We start from the raw sequence: 18,985 nt of genomic DNA, 5'->3' as shown, positions 1-18,985 counted from the left end.
AAGCCACCTATTATCCCAGTATCAACCTCGGGGGATGAAGCTAAAATCTGTAGTTCTCCAAAAAAACGGTTAAGGCAGCTCCAGGTGAAAATGGCCGGCTCTTCAGCAAATGTGGGGAGGGGGATTTTATAACTTACCCTTTTGAAATGTATCATCCCTTAAATTTACACCTTAATAAGGATGTGGCTGCTTTAAATGAAAAGTGGGTGGAGACACGATAGTTATAGACGTTAGCCGTCGACTCCTGACTGTGGTGATGGTGCCTCTTGGTGCATTTTAATGCAGTTAATTAACATAATGCGGCTTACTGTGCAGCCAATTGTAGAAACAGAGCATCCAAGAAGTCTGTTATGCTCAGGTCTTTTTTTTTTTGCGTTGCATCCATGTTTGTGTGTTGGACCCAAAATGTGTTTGATACACTTATTAGCCAAGCCAGACAGCTTCAGCTGTCTTAGCCTTTCACCATCTTGGTCAAATACAGTCCAATACTAGCTCCTAAAACACAGAAGGCAACTGTTCACGTGGCTTATGTCTATCTTTTATATACAGTCTTTTGTTGTTATTATTAAATAAATCCTTTTTGATAATTTTGTCTTGTTCTCACATGTAGATCATTAAAAGGAAAGAAGATCAAATATGGAATAAAAGTTGAAGCTTAATATGCCTTCATTTTTTATACATTCTAGTAGGAGGCCTTTTCATTGCTAGTTTTCACCAATTCAAAGGCCTTGATAGTGCCATATGTCAGGTTTAGATATTTAGCACCCGAAAGCCACATTAATAAAGAAAATACTTTTTTTTTTCTTGCTGGATCTCAGCAGTTACACACTAGTTTGTTGCCAGTATCCAGTTTAAGTGTGGTCATTAACTGCAACATGTTTCTTATCTTGGGGCTCTTTAAAATAAAGTCTGTCACTGTCAACTTAACCTTTATAAACTGTTAAACCTTTTTGACAGGAGACTCTTGATCACTTAAATGAGACTTATACTTTTTTAATAAATCTCTTCTGGACAAAAGTGTAATATTGTGTTATAGGTAAAAAACAATGATCCAAACAAAGACTGTAAGTTTAATGAAATTTCACACGTTTATTTTAAAATGAACAAAAAAGCTGCACAGGTTTGGAAAACAAGGGTAAATAGTAGGAGGGAGCACGAGAGACCGAGTAAGGTTGGGAGGAGGATTGGGGGAAGGTGTGGAGACTGAGGGTGTTGCGTAAAGAATAAGAGCTGGGTGAAGAGTAGGAAAAAGCACGAGAGGGTGGGTAAGGTAGGGAGGAGGTAGACTGGTTGAGTTGGGGCATAAGGACAGGGGGTAAAGGGCAAGAGTCGGAGGGAGTGAGAGGGATGGTAACCAGGCAGAGGTTTGGGTTTAGATCTTCAGTTGCTCTTTTATCTTCCATCTTCTCGTCACTTTTTCCCTCAAGGTTTTCTTCGATGTCCTCTTTTGTCTCCTGCTTTTCCTCCTCTTCTTCCTGCTTTTTCTTGTCCTTTCTTGGTTTGTCCGTTCCCTCCTCTTCTCCCTCGTGGTTTTCCAGTTTTTCCTCTTGGGAATTTGTTTCCAGGGTTTCTTCCTGGTGGTCAGCGTCGGGTGCAAGCTCCTATGTAGACAGAGTAAAATGTATTTCACTGAACTGTGACTCAGTCTGACAGAAGTTGTTAGGACCAAACATGACATTATGGTAAAGTGAAATGATAGCGGACACAGCTTACCTGAAGGACGTTCTTCCATTTGTCCAGATTTTCTTGTAAGTTCTCCATCAGAAGCTTGTTCTTAATTTGGAGCTCCTCCACTTTCTTCTTCTCCTCTTTCAGGCTCTTCTCGGTTGATTGCCACTTGCTGCTCCAGTGTTGTTCCCTGGTGTTTATCTCCATGTCTTTTATGGTCGATTCATGGAGGAGTTCTACCCAGGCTTTGGTTCGAGCTCTTCTTTTCTTCACACATCTTTGAAGCGCCTCATCCTTGAGTTTGAGCTCTTCTTGGAGGCTACTCACTTGCATTTTGTGAGCATCTTCAAGAACGGCAATCTTCTCCTTCAAAGATGCATTTTCCTCCTTTGCAGTCTTCAACTCCTGAGTGGCAAAATGGAGTGCATCTTTTAATTCTTGCACCGTTTCACTTCCAGCAATCTTGTTAGCTTCCTGCTGCCGTTTCATATCAGCAGCGCTAGTCTGCACTGGCCAAGATGCCTGAATGATAAAAACATGCACGTAGTCCATAGTTAGAAAAATCAATCACAGTGTGATGTGTGGCATTAGAAAAGTTTAAGGTGACACAAGAAAAAGCAAAAACTGAGTCCTACAGATGTTATAAAACCACAAATGTTCACAGAGTTTTGTTAAAAGTGCTTACAGATGTTTAAGTATTACAAATGAAAGTTAAACTCCAAAGTGTACTCTGCTTCCTGAAGATTATGAAAGCTTTAGACACATTTTGAGCCAAAAATTCAAAAAATGCTTTTGCTTGCTCACACGAGAAAAGCTTACCAGATTTTCTGAGACAAATGTTGGGTCCATTTGGGCTCAGAAACACTGAAGAGTCGCTGTTACACTTGTTTAGCTGTCGATATTTTTCCAAAGCGTTCGTCGAGTCACAGCAAATAGCGAGAGATGCTTGTAGGTTCAGGTTGGTGTTTAGAAATGAAATATCCAGGTAAACATTGTGTTTGGAGAATCCTGTTCAAAAATCATCAGGCGATAGTGACAGCACTACCCAGGTGTTACCATGGAGCCCATGTTGTTTTGGTTTCTGTGTTCTTGTTGTTACTGACTGAACTTGAAGCTATTTAGCTATTTACTGTGATTAAAAATCAAAACTAGTTTCAATCAGAAAGGGTCCTTTGGGTGTAGCAACCTTTTCACTTAATCCTCAGGGGACCCGTGAGGCTTTCTGTCCTATACCTTTCATTACTTTCACCTCCAGCCTCACCTGAACTGTTTTGAGCCGTAAAATGTGCTGTGCAAAGATCTCCAATCCATGTTTTAAGAGAAGTGTTTTACAAGCAAATCTGGTTTTCAGATTCTGGGTTTCTCGGTTTGCTACCAGAATTTATATGAATAAAGAAATTTCTGCTCCATGTTAGCCGCCTTTAAAGTAAGTAGCAATAATAATAATAACAGTAGGTAAATATTGCACTGTACCTTTTGCACTGTGAAGGATGAAATACCATTAGGTAAAAAAAAAAAAAAAAGAGAGAGAGAAATCCAGCTTTAATTAAGTTACAAAAGAACAAAACAGTCAGGTTTGGCCTCAGAAAGACAGAAATGTGTATGGTACAGGCTGGACAGTAAAGCTACCTGGCACTGACGGTGTAAAGTGAGGAGCCTGAAAGGGAGAAAACTGCATGAGTGCACTGCAAACTGAGATTGTGCCTCATTAAGTGAGCTTTCCTATAGTGAAACAGGACATGGTACGGTTGTGTTTTAATGGAGGGAGGAAGAGAAAGAGATATGGGAGGGAAATGAAAGCAGCAGATCACTGTCTGTCCCTCCTGCTGCCTCCATTTACCATCATTGATTGTGCAGCCAGTCGGAATTAACGCCTACCTGCTGTACTCAGATGGTCAGCACTGATGTGTGCAAGAGGGAAAAGGAAATGTGCACCCTTTTTTCCCCTGTAAGCCTTTTATTTCACGCAGTATGACAGCTAAGTGTTGGTGAACTCTTCTTACACTAGGGACTATAAATGTCCACCTTCAAGGACGTATTCTTTCAAGATTTAAAGACGTGGACATCCCTCAGACATGAGGACATTTTGCGGGTAATTGCACCTTAGGTTCAAGGATGCGAGGTTAGTTAAAGAATGGTGGAAACTACTCAATATTGATGGCAGGTTGTGTGAACTGGTACCAAGAACCTCCAGGAGAAATCAAAACAACCTCAGTGTATTACTTTAGGAGTTATATGGGAAAACTGATGTCAATCTGTCGTCTGTCTGTAAAATATAAAGCTATAGGCCGCACCCAGCAAATTGAGATTAATAGAGAGACTGGTGACAGAAGACAGACAGCATCCACCTACCTCTAAATCTCACTAATTCAGATGATCTGTGTTTTGTTTAATTCCCACAAAACCCCAAATAAAAATAACATATTGTGGTTTTATGAAGGATTATATGTGGGACTACATCCTCTTTGTGATTTGGATCCATATAAAACAGCTGACTCTCATCTGTCCTCCATCAGCACACTTTTATTACCTTACTCCTGTCGCTTTTCCATCAGTACATAGTAATTCTACTGGTTATATCAAATATACATGTATATTTAAATTACCCTGTCCCTTTGACTGTCCTCACCCTTCACCCTGAAGCGGCACATTTCAAACCCTTTTTCTCTCATTTCTCCCACTTTTGTTCTCCCCTTCCATCCATCCGTCTCCCCCTCTCTGTTGATCCCTCCCCCCTGGGCGATGTGGACAGTTGGATGGCTTTGTGTTTGACACGCGTGTTGGTAGGACACACACACAAATGCACGGGCACACACACTTCCAGTTCCTATTGTCAATAAGATGCTCAGCTGTGAAGCCCCTAGCCCTAATTGTGTGGGGTAAGGACAGTGCCCTTATTGTCCTGCAGATTAGCGCATACGCACACCCACCCACACACACATGTGTCCTCAGACCCCATGGGGTCCCTTTAGAGTGGATGTGCCTTGAGGCAGAAAATCAGGGGCAATTTACGAAAGGGTCCGTTAGGGGATGGGGGATGTACCGCAGTCCTCAGCTTGAAGCTGTAATGTCAAACAGTTTCTTTGGTTTCTTATTTAGGATGACAGAAGTCAGTCTTGTGGTGTATTAATGGAAAAACATGCAAGAATTTGTTTTAGTGAAGCGTACTGACAATTTTCTCAGTGGCGTTGATGGATATGAGCCCTGAGATGCAGAAAATATAGAAAGCAGTTAACAGAAATCTTCCTACCCTGCACATTTCTCTTTGTAGCAGGATAAACATTAAAGTGATCAAACTCAGGGCAATTCGTTTCCTTGGTTTAGACACAATTACTTAAACAATGAAATCTCTATATAGTATAATAAAAGAAAGATTTTGTGTTTAACACCTAATGTTACTTTATCGCTCCTTCTTGGATTTTGCATACAGTGTGTTATTGCTGTCATGCTGGACAAATGCAATCAATTTGTGTGATCACTGGTTTGAAGCAAAGCCTCCCAAAACTAAAACCCGGAAAAGCCTCTTAGCCACAAGAATTAGGGGGCTGAGTTTGGGGGTTTGTATTTTAAATGCAAATTAGAAGTACATAAATTAAATAAACAAGAAAATATACCTTCACCTTGTGATTTGACGCACTGTGTTTACAGCTGATCCTAGACTATGATGACAGAATACAAAGGATTGCAGAAATTAAACAACCAGGAGTTCCACTTTATTTCATGTGAGTTTGTCTAAAAATAAACACGGGGAAATTCCAAACTCAGATACACTTTGATCAAAAAACAAAAAAGCTTTCTGTGGAAATGAAATCTCAGATTCTTTCCCAGATTTCTGACTTTCCTTTCTCACTCCTTCCTTGTTAGCCTACAGTGACCTGAAGCCTACAGTGAGTGCTTACATTCAAAACCACTGACCTTCGGTGGATGGTATTTAGAATAGTGGCAAGTCAGTAAAGACGCTGGTTTGAGTACATGCAGATGTATGAACACTGTGTAGGGCAAAGGTAATGTTTGTGACCCATTCAGGTGATCCATAGCCCCCAGTGTGTTTATACACATCTGTACATTTCCTCTTTTCCACCTCCAGCCTGAATGAAGCCAGTTAACTGGCTCTGACGTAAGTGTGTGTGTGTGGGGTGGGGGGTAGTTCTCAGCACTCTGAGCCATGTTCATGTTAACATTTTAAAGACTTTAAGCATAGGCAAGTTACACAGTGACAGCACAAACAGGAAAAAGAGAACGTTCACCTTCAAAATAAAAGTTATAATATTTTTTCCTCTTAGGAATTTGTTTCCAATATAATAAAAGCAGTCATTTTCACCGCCAGGAACCACTCTCCAACTAGTTAAGGATTACACATGTTCCATTGTGACCAGAGGTTGTCATGACCACCTGACAACCTCTGCCCGTTATCCAGGCCTGTGTGACTGTGGTTTACCATTATATATCTCTTTTAATCTATAACTGTGTAAAACAGCAACTTGCTGGTTTAGTGGGCATAATTGCCAGACATTTCCTTGACTCTTAACAATGATGGAACATCTTGTAGAGACTTTAGAATTCCTGATTCAATCCCATAACAGAATGTTTTAGATAAAAAAACAAAAACAAAAAACATAGCAGCTATCCAAAAGCTATTCATGTAATCTAATCTGATCTTTCTTTATCTAACACACACACACACACACACACACACACACACACACACACACACACACACACACACACACACACACGCTGAACACTGCATCAGGGACAACTTGGGTAGCCAGGGACCAATCCAGTCGACCGTCTCTTCCACCTGAGCCACAGCCATCCTTCTCATTAGCCATCCAGCAGTAGCACCAAAACCATTTTCACACATGAAATATAGACACTTCAGGGATAATAAGATCTGGACATTGTCCCACATTCTCTGAAACTGCTATTTCTAACATGTACACACGAAAGAGGGCAATCCACTTCAGACGTGTTCTCACTACTGGAGTATTTCCACGCCCTGCCCTGGGCGAGAGGAGGTGTCTGGGTAGAACATATTTCGTTCACTGGTATTGAACTGCTACCTGCATTATTCTCACCTTGGAACAAATTGGTGCATTCTAACATCATACAAGTCTTTGTTGTTAGATATCAGGTAATGTCTAGTAAAATCCAGGGATGCAGTGAATGCTTTAAATGGTTAAATTCAGCAAAGCAATAAATATAGTCCCCAAAACTCTGAACTGTCCCTTGAAGTCTCGTTTGTGTTTTTGTTGCGGGGTGGTGGTGTTGTACATGAGCTCCTCATTAAACGCGACCTCACCGTTAGTTGTAGATGTTTGAAAGCAAAAGTCATACAAACCAAGATTTACTCTCACACAACTCTCTGTTATTGCAAATTGCGCTTGAATGCCTGAGCTGACATGTGATGTAATGATACAGTGGGAGATGTGTTGTCGTGCGGGTTTTAGTTCCCCGGTGGTCACACCAGTCCTGGGGAAAGTAAGCTCATACAGGAAGTGAGCTGGCAGGGCTCCGGTCCTGCAGGATTGCACATCCACACAACTATATATGTGTTAATGTGTCTGCGCGTGTGAGTCAGCAAACACGTGTGTGCCGTGTTTTCTAAATGCCACACGGTGATGAGAGAAAGATCCGAGGACAGAGTGTGAGGAGCTTGTGCGAGAGCTTTCCGGAATGTGCTTGTTTTGTCTGTAGTACTTTATTTACTTTCCTGATTTCTTAATTGACTGATGTAGCTGCAGGAAAAGGCTGATAAATGAACATAGTCATCGCATCACCTCAGAGTTATGCAGTAGTTATGCTGTAATTTGCAGTTGTGGGCAGATAAAGGAGGTGACAACAGGAAAGAGCAGCCGGCACAGAGTGTAATAGAGCAGAACAAAAGAGAGCGGGGGTCATCACCCAGACAGCACTGAATCTAATGTGCTAATTGCACACATGGAAAGTGGACAAAAAGGAACACTTGGTACTCAGCTACAGTAATCAAATACTGTGAAAACAATTATTTATTCTTTTAACCTTTTTTTAAGATCTTTTGCTTAATATCTTTTGCAAGAATGTCGTCCTCGTGTGTTTAACTGTAGCTTTCCACGTACCAGTGCACGTAGGACACGACCTGCCTTTCTCACCTTATCGCCTGAAATGTGCACACGATCCGCTTGTGCACGTGTCGGGGTGGACGTGTACGTGAACATATGTGTCTGTGTGTGGCTCCAGCAGTCGGGGCGGGGGTTGGTGTGGTTGGTTGGCTCTGTGTGAGCTCTTTGTGAGAAGTGGGGAGTCGTGGGGGTGTACCGGGTGTTTCTCTCAGCTGCCTGCTGGTCTGGTTGCTGTTGGTAACTTTGCTTGATTAGATCAACGGATCGGCTTTCAGGCCTCTCTCCCGCTCCCCCACCCCACCCCCAGCTCTCCTCTCGGAAAGGCTGAAGTGGAACTGAAACTGGAGTGGTGCTAAAAGTCCGCGCGGAGCTGCGAGTTGCGGCGGAGGAAATCGTGACGGTGCTGCCTTGGAAACGCTTGTCGGAGTTCGAGCACAAGTGAGTTGGGGGAAGGTGGGGGGTAAGAAAAGAAGTGATAGCCTCAGGACAGATAAGCTCCAGGGAGAGAAAAGAGGGAGGGAACAAGGGAGGGAGGAGGAGGAGGAGGCAAGAGGGAGAGAGAGAGGTGGGAAGCTCTGAGGAAAGAAGTCTCTCTCTCTCTCTCTCTCGCTCTCTTTCTGTCTGTCCGACTTGCCGGCTGCTGCTTCTTCTTCCTCCTGTCTTCTTGGGTTTTCTGGCTGCCGGCGACTGGCTGGAGGAGTTTCAGCTTGTTTTTCGCCTGCCTTTCGGATTTGAACATGGACTCAGGCTGAACAGCTACGCGCACTGAGCTGTGAGAAGAGTCACTGGAGATTTCCCGTAAGCAGCTTGATCTGATCTGATGTCTACAAGGTGAAGTGTGTCTTTGCTCAAATATCCCGCTGAGGGAGATTGTTGCTATTTCAGGAGTGTGTGTACTTGTGGAAGAAACAGCAGCCTTAGAGCGATGAAGTGCTCTTTGTGACAGTTCATACAGGGATAGACGATGTAGGTTAAAAGTCGCTGTTAGTATGATTCATTTTTCATCATGTTTACGAGAGACGGTGATGAGCCTACGCATTGCTGCTTTTGCTGGAAACATTTCCTTCTCTTTTGGATGCTGCTTCACACTGAGCCTCTCCTCCCTCCGGCTCTCCCTCTTCTTGCTCACCTTCTGTCGCTTTTAATTCTCTTAATGGTCTCAAGGTCTCAGCTGGTCAGCTGGGATACCCCTGTGTGTGTATGTGTATTTGTGTGTCTGCTTGCGTGTGTGTGTGTGTGTGTGTGTGGGGAGGGGGGGCAGCTTTTGTTTGGGAGAGAGACAGTTGCGAGTTCTCAGATAAACTACCTCTGGATTTCCCCCCTGCTCACATGCAATAAGATAGATCCTGCTTTCTATTTTTAAACACTATTGTTTGTCTATATATTTGTGAGCACCTGAGTGCTCGCTCCGCAGTAGCATTTCTGTCACTGTTGTGTTTAGTCTATGGATTGGGGCAGGAGGGCGTATTTGTGTAGTCCATTCTGGGATAGAGAGATAGCAGCTCTCCTTTCTGACTTTATCGTTTTGTTTTGTCAGCTGCTGACCGCTGTTTTCTCTCTGCTCCAACCCTTCCATTGTTTTTTGCTCCCTTAAGCTCTCTTTATTTCACTCAGATGCAGATCCATGCAGCTTTACTCCTTTGCAGCCGCTGCTATTTAACATTTTCTGATACCTTTTGTTGATTTTGTAATTCCTCTTTTGTCTTTCTCTTCTTAAAAACTAAGAGAAGTGGGGAGGGTTCTCAGTGTCATGCTGTGTCCCTCTCATTCTCTCTCACTGTGTGTGTGTGTGTGTGTGTGTGTGTGTGTGTGTGTGTGTGTGTGTGTGTGTGTGTGCTTTTCTCAATCAGATATCCGAGCAGAGCAGCATGTGAGCTGTGTCTGAATCCTAAAACATACAGTTTCCATTATTTTGGTTTTGCCAGTCCAGGTGTCTAAATCTCAAATATAACAAGTTGTTACACGATGCTGATCAGATGGAAATGTCAGGATGTTGGTCCAGCACGTTTGCCTAACTCAGATGGCATAAACAACTGAGTGAAATGCCATGAAGCTTTGGTTGCCATCATTAGATCAAAAAATGTAATTCAGCCAATGTTTTTATTTCATGACAGTCCCATTGTTATCAGCTGAATTTTGAGGTTTATCCTCATTACCAAATGTTGCTTAGCAAAAATGGTTAGCCATAAACTGCATCTAAGAGATGCAACTAGACGTCCTCCAGACATCAATTATTAATTCAAGCCTTGAGCTGGTCACAATGATAGGCCCACCCTAAAGCGTGCATTGCATTATTGTCCTTTTTGACTAATTGGGGTGTGCATTAAGAGTTCAACCTAGCCATCAGGTCATCAGCAAAGAGTGTAATGGCTTCACAGATCGTGGGAGCTGGAGGTCATTTTCCCATATGCTTCTGTAGTGCTGAGCTTTGTTTGCAGTCAGTAGTGTCGCCTCCTGCTGGTCAGTAAAAAGAATACACATGCCAGCCGCTTGAGCACTGATGTCACTTTTAAAGCCCAGAAGCCAATTTTTAGTTAGTGTGGCTAAAAAGGTAACATCACTCCTGTACGTCAGCATGTCAGTATGTTAACATGCTGCTATGGGTTTTTCCTTTATTAGAATTCTAAATGCGCGTTTTGCAGGTTGACTAATTAATAAACTTTTAGCTCCAAAAAACTCCCCAGTGTTTTATAGTTGTATAAACAGATTATCTGTGATTCAGAGTTTTCAACATCATTACATCATACAAGGTATATAAGTATATATGTTTTCAAAAATTCCTGGGTTGTGCTTTCACTTGTGTGGGTGTGACACGTTTCATCACACTAGTGGAAGCGGCTCAGCTAAGTGACCGAGGCAGCAGCAGTGCGTCAAATTCACACAGACTTTGATGCAGTTTCTTTACTGCTGGGGTTGTGAATCTGCCACAGCTGCCCCAGAAAGCTTTATGTATGGCATTGCCAAGGCCGTGTCTGTGTGTGGACACATGTGTCCATATGTCTGCGAGAGAGGGGTGAATAGGTTCTGCATAGCTGTCCATAAAGGGGTGCTCAATCACTGTGGCACTAATGGTCTTCCCTTAGGGCGCCATGGATTTTTAAGGTGTTGCGACAGGCATGGAAGAAGCATAGCAGCTTAGAAGCAGACAGCATCCTCTGCATCTTAGAGTTTCATAATGCTGGAAAGTAGATCAGTTTCAGTTCCTAAGTCACCCGTGATTCTGTTTAATATTAAGGTGAAAGAGCAGAGCACATTAATGTGAACCGAGCAGGAAGATGTAGGAGATGGAACATGATTCATTAGGGAACGTGGTTCCAGACAGCGTCTCTGTAAAGTTAACTCTGTAAAGAGTTAACACACTGATGGAACAAAGAAGGAGAGCGAGTGGGAATCCATCAAGAGCAATGCATCAGAGATGGAGTAAAAAAAAAAGTGGGAAAAGGAAAAAGGCAGCCATTAACTTTCACGGTACATGTGTCATTGTATCTGTGAGAGAGTGTTTGTGACAGTGAGCATGTGCAATAGTATGCAGCTATGTCCGGAGTTTTGCAACCTGTGCTTTTTCTGCTTGCTGAGCTTGCATTGCAATGCCACACGCTAAACGCCATTACAAACTGATAGGGTGTCAGTTCTGCTAGTCTCCCTGGATTTAGTGGCACTGGAAGGCAGAAAGAGGGTAGCAGAGACAAATGGGTGAGGCAGCGGGAATGAGAGCTGAGAGAGAATTTAAGGAGAGTGTAGCAAATACAGGAAAGCTGTTGAAAACAGCTGTGTGAAGAGACAGGACAGCGAGAGGGTCAAACCTACAAAGGGTGACTGCGATAGAGAGTGGTAACGTCTCTTTCTGCTGAAGCCTAATAAGTCCAGAGGTGTCATCAGCTGGAGGAGTTTAAAATCCCAGTCCACTGTCTCTGTCTGTATTTTGACATCATGTTAGGAGCCAGACGGTACAGTTTATGTCTGGCTCTGGCATCTTCATCTACCCAGGGATTCCCTCAGTAGGAATGAATGTCAGCAATGTAGAGAGGATGGTAGTTTGTTTAATCTAGTGGGTACAGCTGTTGCTATGAAGAGATGCTGTATGTTATAAATGTGTGTTTGGGATTGTGTGTGAGTGCTGGTTTTGTACGCTGTGGTGCCCAGATGTCCTCCCAGGAGTGGAAAGTGGAAGAAGTGACCATTTTGTGATTCATTTTCAGACGTCACGAGAATGATGCAAAGTTGCAGTAATTTGGAGTGACAGGCAAGGTTCACATTTGGGCCTCGAACAAAAAGGCAAAGCAGGGTTGAGCAGAACAAAATCACGAGACACAAGTTTGTTTGCCTGCTCCAAAGCTTTACATTATTTCCTGATAGACTTCTGTGGCGCTGCGTGGTGAATTTGACACTAAAGAATAATTAATAGATATTTTAACTGTTTTTCTTTTTTTCTTGAAGCCAACCCATTGACATTCCTTCAGAGGGAAAAACAGACACCTCAATATGTCAGGAGGAAGCTGCTGAATTTCTTGTTCAGTAACTGAAACAGACACGTGAACTTTCAGTTCACTGCTCATTGTGTTTAAACGAATGCATCTGTTTGACTGAAGTTGAGTCTGGCTTTATTGCATGTCATAACCCTTTTGCACTAAATGAATGAGAATGTCTTAAATTGGCATTTTGGCAAATAGGCTAATTTGCTTTCTTGCAGATGAAGTAAATTAAGATTGAAAACGCCCCTGATAGAAAATTACAGCGAGCAGCCTGCATAGTTAGAAAAGAAAAGAAAAAAACTATTGAACTAACCAGCTGCTGATTACACTCCTTATATTAAACAGACAGATATAAGTGGTGTTTGTGGCAAGGCAGGTGAGTAAGTAGATTTCCAAAGAATATAATAATACGATAATACATATGATTTCTTCTGCTGTCGCTGTCTAAAGGTGGCTGTGACTCTCAGGCTAGACATTCATGAATGAACCGATAATCAGGAAGCTATTAGCCGTTATCCTTTGTAAACTTCTGCGTCGTTTCTTTAAAAGTCCTTGATTAACTGCCAAGCAAGTGCACACTCACAGTAAACACCGCCGCATTGAAGACTATGCTGAAGACTCAGGACAACTCGGTTTCTGTTAATCACAGTTTTATATTTAAACACAGCGCTCAGGGTTCTTGGCGTAATTTTTGTGGAAAAGCCCACAGGCGTTTCTAGTCTGTTCTCAGAGGGTGGTGCAGTATGAGTGAGAGGTTCCTCGGCAGTTTCCTTTCCCTGTGTGTGAGCTGTCCCTGCATGCGTGTGTCTGTGTGAGTGACTTCAAAGCCTGTCTGCCCAGTCAGAGCTTGCTGGTCAGTTTCAAATGAAACGCAGTCCGTGAGACAGGCCGACACACTCGCACGCACTCGCACACACAGTGCACGCCTCTAATACAATGTTACATACTTACAGACACACACACCTCCCCCGAGCTTCCAGGTGGCTGCAGCTTGTTAGTGGTACAGCAGGAGAAGCCAGATGAAGCCAGCCCACACCAGCTGCACTGCCCTCTACCTGCCTTCTTATCTCATTCTTTCCCAACTTTTCTCCTCGCTGTTAGTGGAATTTCAGATTTCTATAGTTTTTTCTCTTTGTGTCATATCTTAAAGACGACTTTGCCGATCGTCTTTTTTTAGCTTTTTGTTCTTCGTTTTTTTTCTAGTCTCTCTTCTGATCCTCCCTATCCTATCCTACCTTTGCATATTCCTTCCATATTAAAGCTAATCAAACCCCTAATTTAAACTTGTAAAAGTAAATTGATATCTCCTACCACAATAGTGGCGGTGCACAAACACGTACTATCTTGTGACATTATAGATCAAATGATTAATTGACCAAGAAAACAATAATCATGGAGTTATTAGAAAAAAACCTGCCTTCTTTTGCATGTGTGTGTATTTCGCACGTGCGTAGCTCTACGTCAGCTGCTGTCCACTCCATACCTGCTTAACTCTGACTGCATGAAGGGATGAGTGCAGTCTTAAAGGAGCCAGTAGCAGGAGAAGAGGAAGATGGAGGGAGGGAAAGTAAACAACAGATGGTGGAAGCATGTTGCTGCTACTCGCAGCAGTATGCCAGCCCACCACCAGCTTCTTGCGAGGTTACTATGCAACGGTGACCGTGACGATATGGAGGTCAGAGGTCAAGTGCCTCCTTGATGACGGCCCCGTAATGCCACGCGCCGTGCCAGACTGAACCAGCTGAGACACATGTATAAAGACGCTGAGAGAGCGTACGAATTTGTTTTCCTTGGCTGAGGTTTGGCGGTGATGACTGTTGAAATCTTCCATGCAGCGTCCACCCTTGACCCACCTGCCAGCAGTGATGACACACACTGAGGCAGCTGTCTGTGCTCTGTCCGTGTGTGTGTGTGTGTGTGTGTGTGTGTGTGTGTGTGTGTGTGTGTGTGTGTCCGTCCGAGCGCTGAGTCGTTTCATGCTGAGGAGTGAACTGAGTAGTGGCATACATTGGCTGGTGTGGCTGGTAGGTGCCATGACCTTCACGGAGAGGGGAAAAAGAAAGAGAGCAAGAGAGAGAACTGGAAAATGCACGTGGTCAAAATGAGACGCTTGTATTCGTGCTGTGGAATATCTTTATTCCACAGCACGGACCAGCAAGGACCAGCTTTAGGGCTCGGGTGTGAGGACTTTGGGGGAAAATGACGACGACATTTGAACTGATCCTGTGTGGAGTTAAAAGGTTTGAATTAGGGTTGGGGTGAGGCATTTCAGCTGTGATGGCTGAGGGTAAGCCCTGTCCACAGACTATGAGTTTTTCACCATTGTTTTTAGTTATACCTTACTTTTTTTGCTATTGTTAACCTTTATTTTGCCATTCAGTCCCCAATCTTAATCTACAGTACAAAAAAAAAACAGAGTTTGAGAAGCTTTTGTAAAAATGTACTTTATTGCAATATTTTTTAACTCAATGTTATTTTTTTTTCGGCTTAAGTAACTAGTTTGAATAAAAAAATGAGACAATAGACCCTATTTAGAAATTTTGATACAGTAGCAGAGCAGCTTCTCATGTAAACTGTAAATAGCAGTTTGTATTGTCAATAGCAGAACGAGGTTAGATCTTCGGTAGCTGCCTTTTGTGCTTTCGCATTTTTTTGTAACACAGTGCAGTGTTGACAGGTAAATAAGGTGTGAATCACTCATATTGAAGTGTGAGACACTCTTACCAGAAGAAGCGTCAGTAAATTTAACACACACACACACAGACAGTCACTTTGTGGCTTATTCAGGATGAGGTAAATACAAGCAGCAGACATGCAGGGAGCTGTGTGATTCACTTCCCTGTTTGCATGAAGTGTGGCTGTTTTCCTGTGAACAGGAAGCTGAAGCTGTCGTTCCAGGAAGAGATCATTACGTTGGTTGAAGTGCACCGAACCTGCCTGTGTGCGTGTGACAACGAGAAATCGTGTCTTTGTAGCAGCTTCGCAGCCTGAAATAAGGGTTTCAATTTGTTTACTGCAACAACTTTAAAAAATAATTACTAAAATAAATAAGTTAATATTTTGTCTATTTAGATGTCCAAGTTCCAATTTATTTAGATGTGCGTAAATCAAATAGAAATATCACAGGAATGTTATAATGAGGTGACCAGAGTGAGAGAAATTAATGCTTTGGATTCCCAAAGTGGAAGTGAAATAACAAGAAACTAACTAAAAACTAAACTAAAACTTAAAGCGTCTACAGTGGAAACTGATTTTTACCAATGAAAACGAAAACTGTTTCCTAAAAATGAAAGTATTAACTGTGGTTACAGCTCGCTCTTGTTTTACGTGTCACACACACGAGCGTCAAAGACAGAACTAGAGCCATGTTTCATCATATTTTACCAAACGCCTCGGCATGCAGACTAGCTGAAGTTTTCAACTCCGTCACACAGAGGATTGGAGATAAATTATTACCTTGTGCGTTCCGTTTGCCTGCTGTTGATATTTTTGCAAACTCAGGCAATACCCATTAAATTTGCATTAACAAAATGAGAGTGTGGTAGGTTCAAATCTGGGCTATGTTGCACAACTGGGCAATGTTTGCAAAGTAACATACCTGTGCTGGCACAGGCGCATGACTTTCTTGGTAGGATGCATGATGAGTCAGAGGAAATACATGGGTATTTGTGCCAGTAATTGTCCTGTTCATTGTGTATTTCTCTGAAATCAAAGCCACACAAAATCTGTGAAACAATAAGTTTTGACACCCGTTGCCATCACTGTGCTTCTCTTTCAGCTCCTCTACATTTTCTTTCTTTTTTTGATATCTGCTATCTCTGTTTTTATTTACGTGTTTTTCCTCTTGTGCTTCTCTCAACAGGAGTGACAGCGACTCTGTGTTTCTGAAGAAATCTGTGGCATGAAACCAGATCACACAGGTCTCTCGTACACCTTCATCTCCCTTTACCACTCTCCAGTTAGAAACACACTCCTCAGCTTCACTGCATTGATGAGGTAACGTCAGGCTCCGTGCAAGAACCCACCTGCAGCGGCGACTCCTTCCCCTCTTCCTTCCTCTTCCTTCTGTCAGTCATTGCACCGCAGCCATGGGCCAAAAGATCTCTGGCAGCATTAAATCAGTAGATGGTCGCGGGGAAAGCGGTGGCTCCCCATCCTACCGACCCCTGACTCATCGTCGGCAGCACCCTGAGCTAAGGGGCCCGGATTTCTTCAAACCTCCCAGGCTGGATCTCCTACTGGACATGCCGTGCGCTGGACTGGAGACTCAACTCCGTCACGCGTGGAACGCCGATGACCGGTCGCTTAACATCTTCATCAAAGAGGACGACAAGTTAACTTTTCATCGCCACCCTGTCGCTCAGAGCACGGACTGCATCCGGGGGCGGGTTGGATACACGAGGGGACTCCATGTATGGAAGATCAACTGGCCTGTCCGGCAGCGAGGCACCCACGCTGTGGTCGGAGTAGCAACCTCCGAAGCTCCTTTACATTCTGTTGGCTACACAGCGTTAGTGGGGTCAGACTGCGAGTCCTGGGGCTGGGATCTGGGACGTAATAGGCTCTACCACGACAGTAAGAACAGGGCGCACAGCTCACTGCCCTCTTACCCTTGTTTCCTGGAGCCGGAGGAGTCGTTCACCCTTCCGGACTCTCTGCTAGTGATACTGGACATGGACGAAGGGACCTTAAGTTTTATGGTGGATGGACAGTATCTAGGAGTGGCATTTAGAGGACTGAAAGGAAAGAAACTGTATCCCATCGTCAGTGCCGTGTGGGGACATTGTGAGATATCCATGAAGTACATCAACGGCCTGGATCGTAAGTAACCGCTTTTTGGTGACTATTTACACATTATGAACATAATCCAGCAGTAATAGTAGTAGTGGAGACTACTCAGAGTTCATATTCACATTCCTTAGATCAGCGGTCCCCAACCTTTTTTGCGCCATGGACCGGTTTATGCCCGACAATATTTTCACGGACCGGCCTTTAAGGTGTCGCGGATAAATGCAACAAAATAAAACTAGTACCGGTACGGAAAAAAGAAGATTTATTCATAACACACGTGAAAAGACCCAGGAAAACTGAGTTAACGATCAAAACGATAACAAAATAACGCTCAACTCTCGCGGCCCGGTACCAAACGACTCACGGACCGGTACCGGTCCGAGGCCCAGGGGTTGGGGACCGCTGCCTTAGATGACCTACCTACAAAAAATGCCTGATATTAAAAAAAAAAAGGAAACCACTGAACTAAACTAATGTGGCGGTGTCGTAATACCTTCATGGTGTTGTAAGAATTTCAGTTTGTTGTGTCACTCTTCTGAGATTGCAAATCTGACACACTTTCTTTGGCAGCAAACAGGGTGAAAATTAGTTTGAGTACCACTGGAAGGAGTCCACGTGTTCTGCAACATTCATTATTCAGTACTCAGTACTGAAAGCATTAGTGTCTCAGCGGTTTGAGTGTGCAATTTCTAGTGTTTTTTTTCTTCTTCTTTTTAAATTGAAGTGCTTTCGTTAGCGATGCTTGAAGCCGGAGAGGAGTCTTGCGTTATTTCAGAAAGACAGAGAAGGTGTTTTTTAACAAAGCAGTCAGATGTTAGTGATGGATGCGTTGGGTTGATTTTGTTATATTTTTCAGTGATTTGGCTTTTTTCCGGCTGTAGAAGTGTATCATGAGCTAACGGTGTTTCAAATTGCTGTGGCAGAGCAGACATGTGGCGCACACATGAAGTAAAAGAGTAGTTTAAAATACTCTTTTGCAGGTTTTTTGGTTTTGATTGGGTAAACAGATTGCTTGTGATTGTTTTCTTTGATCTCTGAACTCTCTCCCACTGTCTGCATGTGCACGCCAAAAGAGAAGAGACAGGCTCCCCCGTCACAGTCTAAACAGTAACGCTTTGAACGTTAAAAGCTCACTTAGACTCACATCACGGACACTTACACGTATGAACACACACCTGCCAGGAAGGGAAAGGGTGTGTTGTGACAACAGGCTTATAATCTCCCTCCCTTTTAGTTCGCTGAGCCCTGTGGGTCTTATTTGATTTCACAACAGGGTGTGCTTTTGTGTGTAACCCCAACAGCAATCTCAAGGCTCAAAGGAAAACCCGTCGCTCTCTGTAGTTTGTTACATCTCATTTCTCTTTGCCCAATCATCTCAAATTTCTGTTTGAATTTTTTTTCTCTCTCAAAACTTCTCTGCTCTCCAGGGACGCCATGACACCAAGAGCCCATTTTCTTCTCTAAAAAAAAATAACAGGCGTAATTCCAGCTTTAAATTGGTCTTTATTATACAGCCATGCATTCAGAATTTCCCAAACAAAGTAAATGAAATCTCATGTGAATGTGTGCGCAAACACACGGAAACAAAAGCGTGTTTGAGAGAGGCCTAAGGTAGGGGAAGTCCGCTCGGACTACCAAATCCGTAACAATTCATTCGGTTTCTGATTCCATTCATTTGTTGCTGAGACGTCGTTTTGGGTTATTAGCGCTCCAGGCGTCGCTCTGAATTCCAAACAAAGACAGCAGTGAGTGATATTTCAAGGGTTTAGTGAAAAGGTGAAGTAAATAGCCTAAAGCAGGGTCTCTTTGATGCAGGGCAGGCTGTGATTACAGTCTGTGCGGCAGCTTCTTTCAGTATCAGTTTTGGATTGAATCGGCTCGTCTGCCCTGCAGATGACTCGAGTAGAGAGAATGAAGTCATAATTGCTGTCTGCCTGTGAGTAAAGGAGTGTC

The 18,985-nt window shown here is 43.2% G+C and overlaps 2 protein-coding genes across 12 annotated transcripts in view; one reads left to right on the top strand and one right to left on the bottom strand.

The window, feature by feature from the left end:
• LOC309693308 (SPRY domain-containing SOCS box protein 4-like) overlaps positions 1–18,985 on the top strand; it is an 81,961-nt gene that overhangs the window by 26,792 nt on the left and 36,184 nt on the right. For 8 of the 11 annotated variants that reach the window (XM_082512401.1, XM_082512403.1, XM_082512408.1 and 5 more), the window contains one exon: positions 16,104–17,062. In XM_082512401.1, the coding sequence (XP_082368527.1) occupies positions 16,330–17,062 (733 nt within the window). In that variant the 5' untranslated portion in view covers positions 16,104–16,329. Of the gene's footprint in view, positions 1–7,922; positions 8,208–8,312; positions 8,601–16,103; positions 17,063–18,985 lie in introns of those variants that run through there. The other 3 variants (XM_082512409.1, XM_082512400.1, XM_082512406.1) reach the window with 3 other exon arrangements.
• On the bottom strand, positions 452–2,666 carry LOC309694755 (uncharacterized protein; the record flags this gene model as incomplete). Its single annotated transcript, XM_082514963.1, has 4 exons — positions 2,488–2,666; positions 1,714–2,190; positions 1,157–1,601; positions 452–495 (listed from the first exon to the last, which is right to left on the bottom strand). The coding sequence occupies exons 1-4, from the start codon at positions 2,515–2,517 to the stop codon at positions 452–454; spliced, it is 996 nt and encodes a 331-aa protein (XP_082371089.1). The 5' UTR covers positions 2,518–2,666.

The sequence above is a fragment of the Aulonocara stuartgranti genome, assembly GCF_965226115.1.
Source record: "Aulonocara stuartgranti genome assembly, chromosome: 18".
Lineage (NCBI taxonomy): Eukaryota > Metazoa > Chordata > Actinopteri > Cichliformes > Cichlidae > Aulonocara > Aulonocara stuartgranti.
The sequence above is the reverse complement of the archived record's forward strand: the minus strand, read 5'-3'. Positions and strand labels throughout refer to the sequence as shown.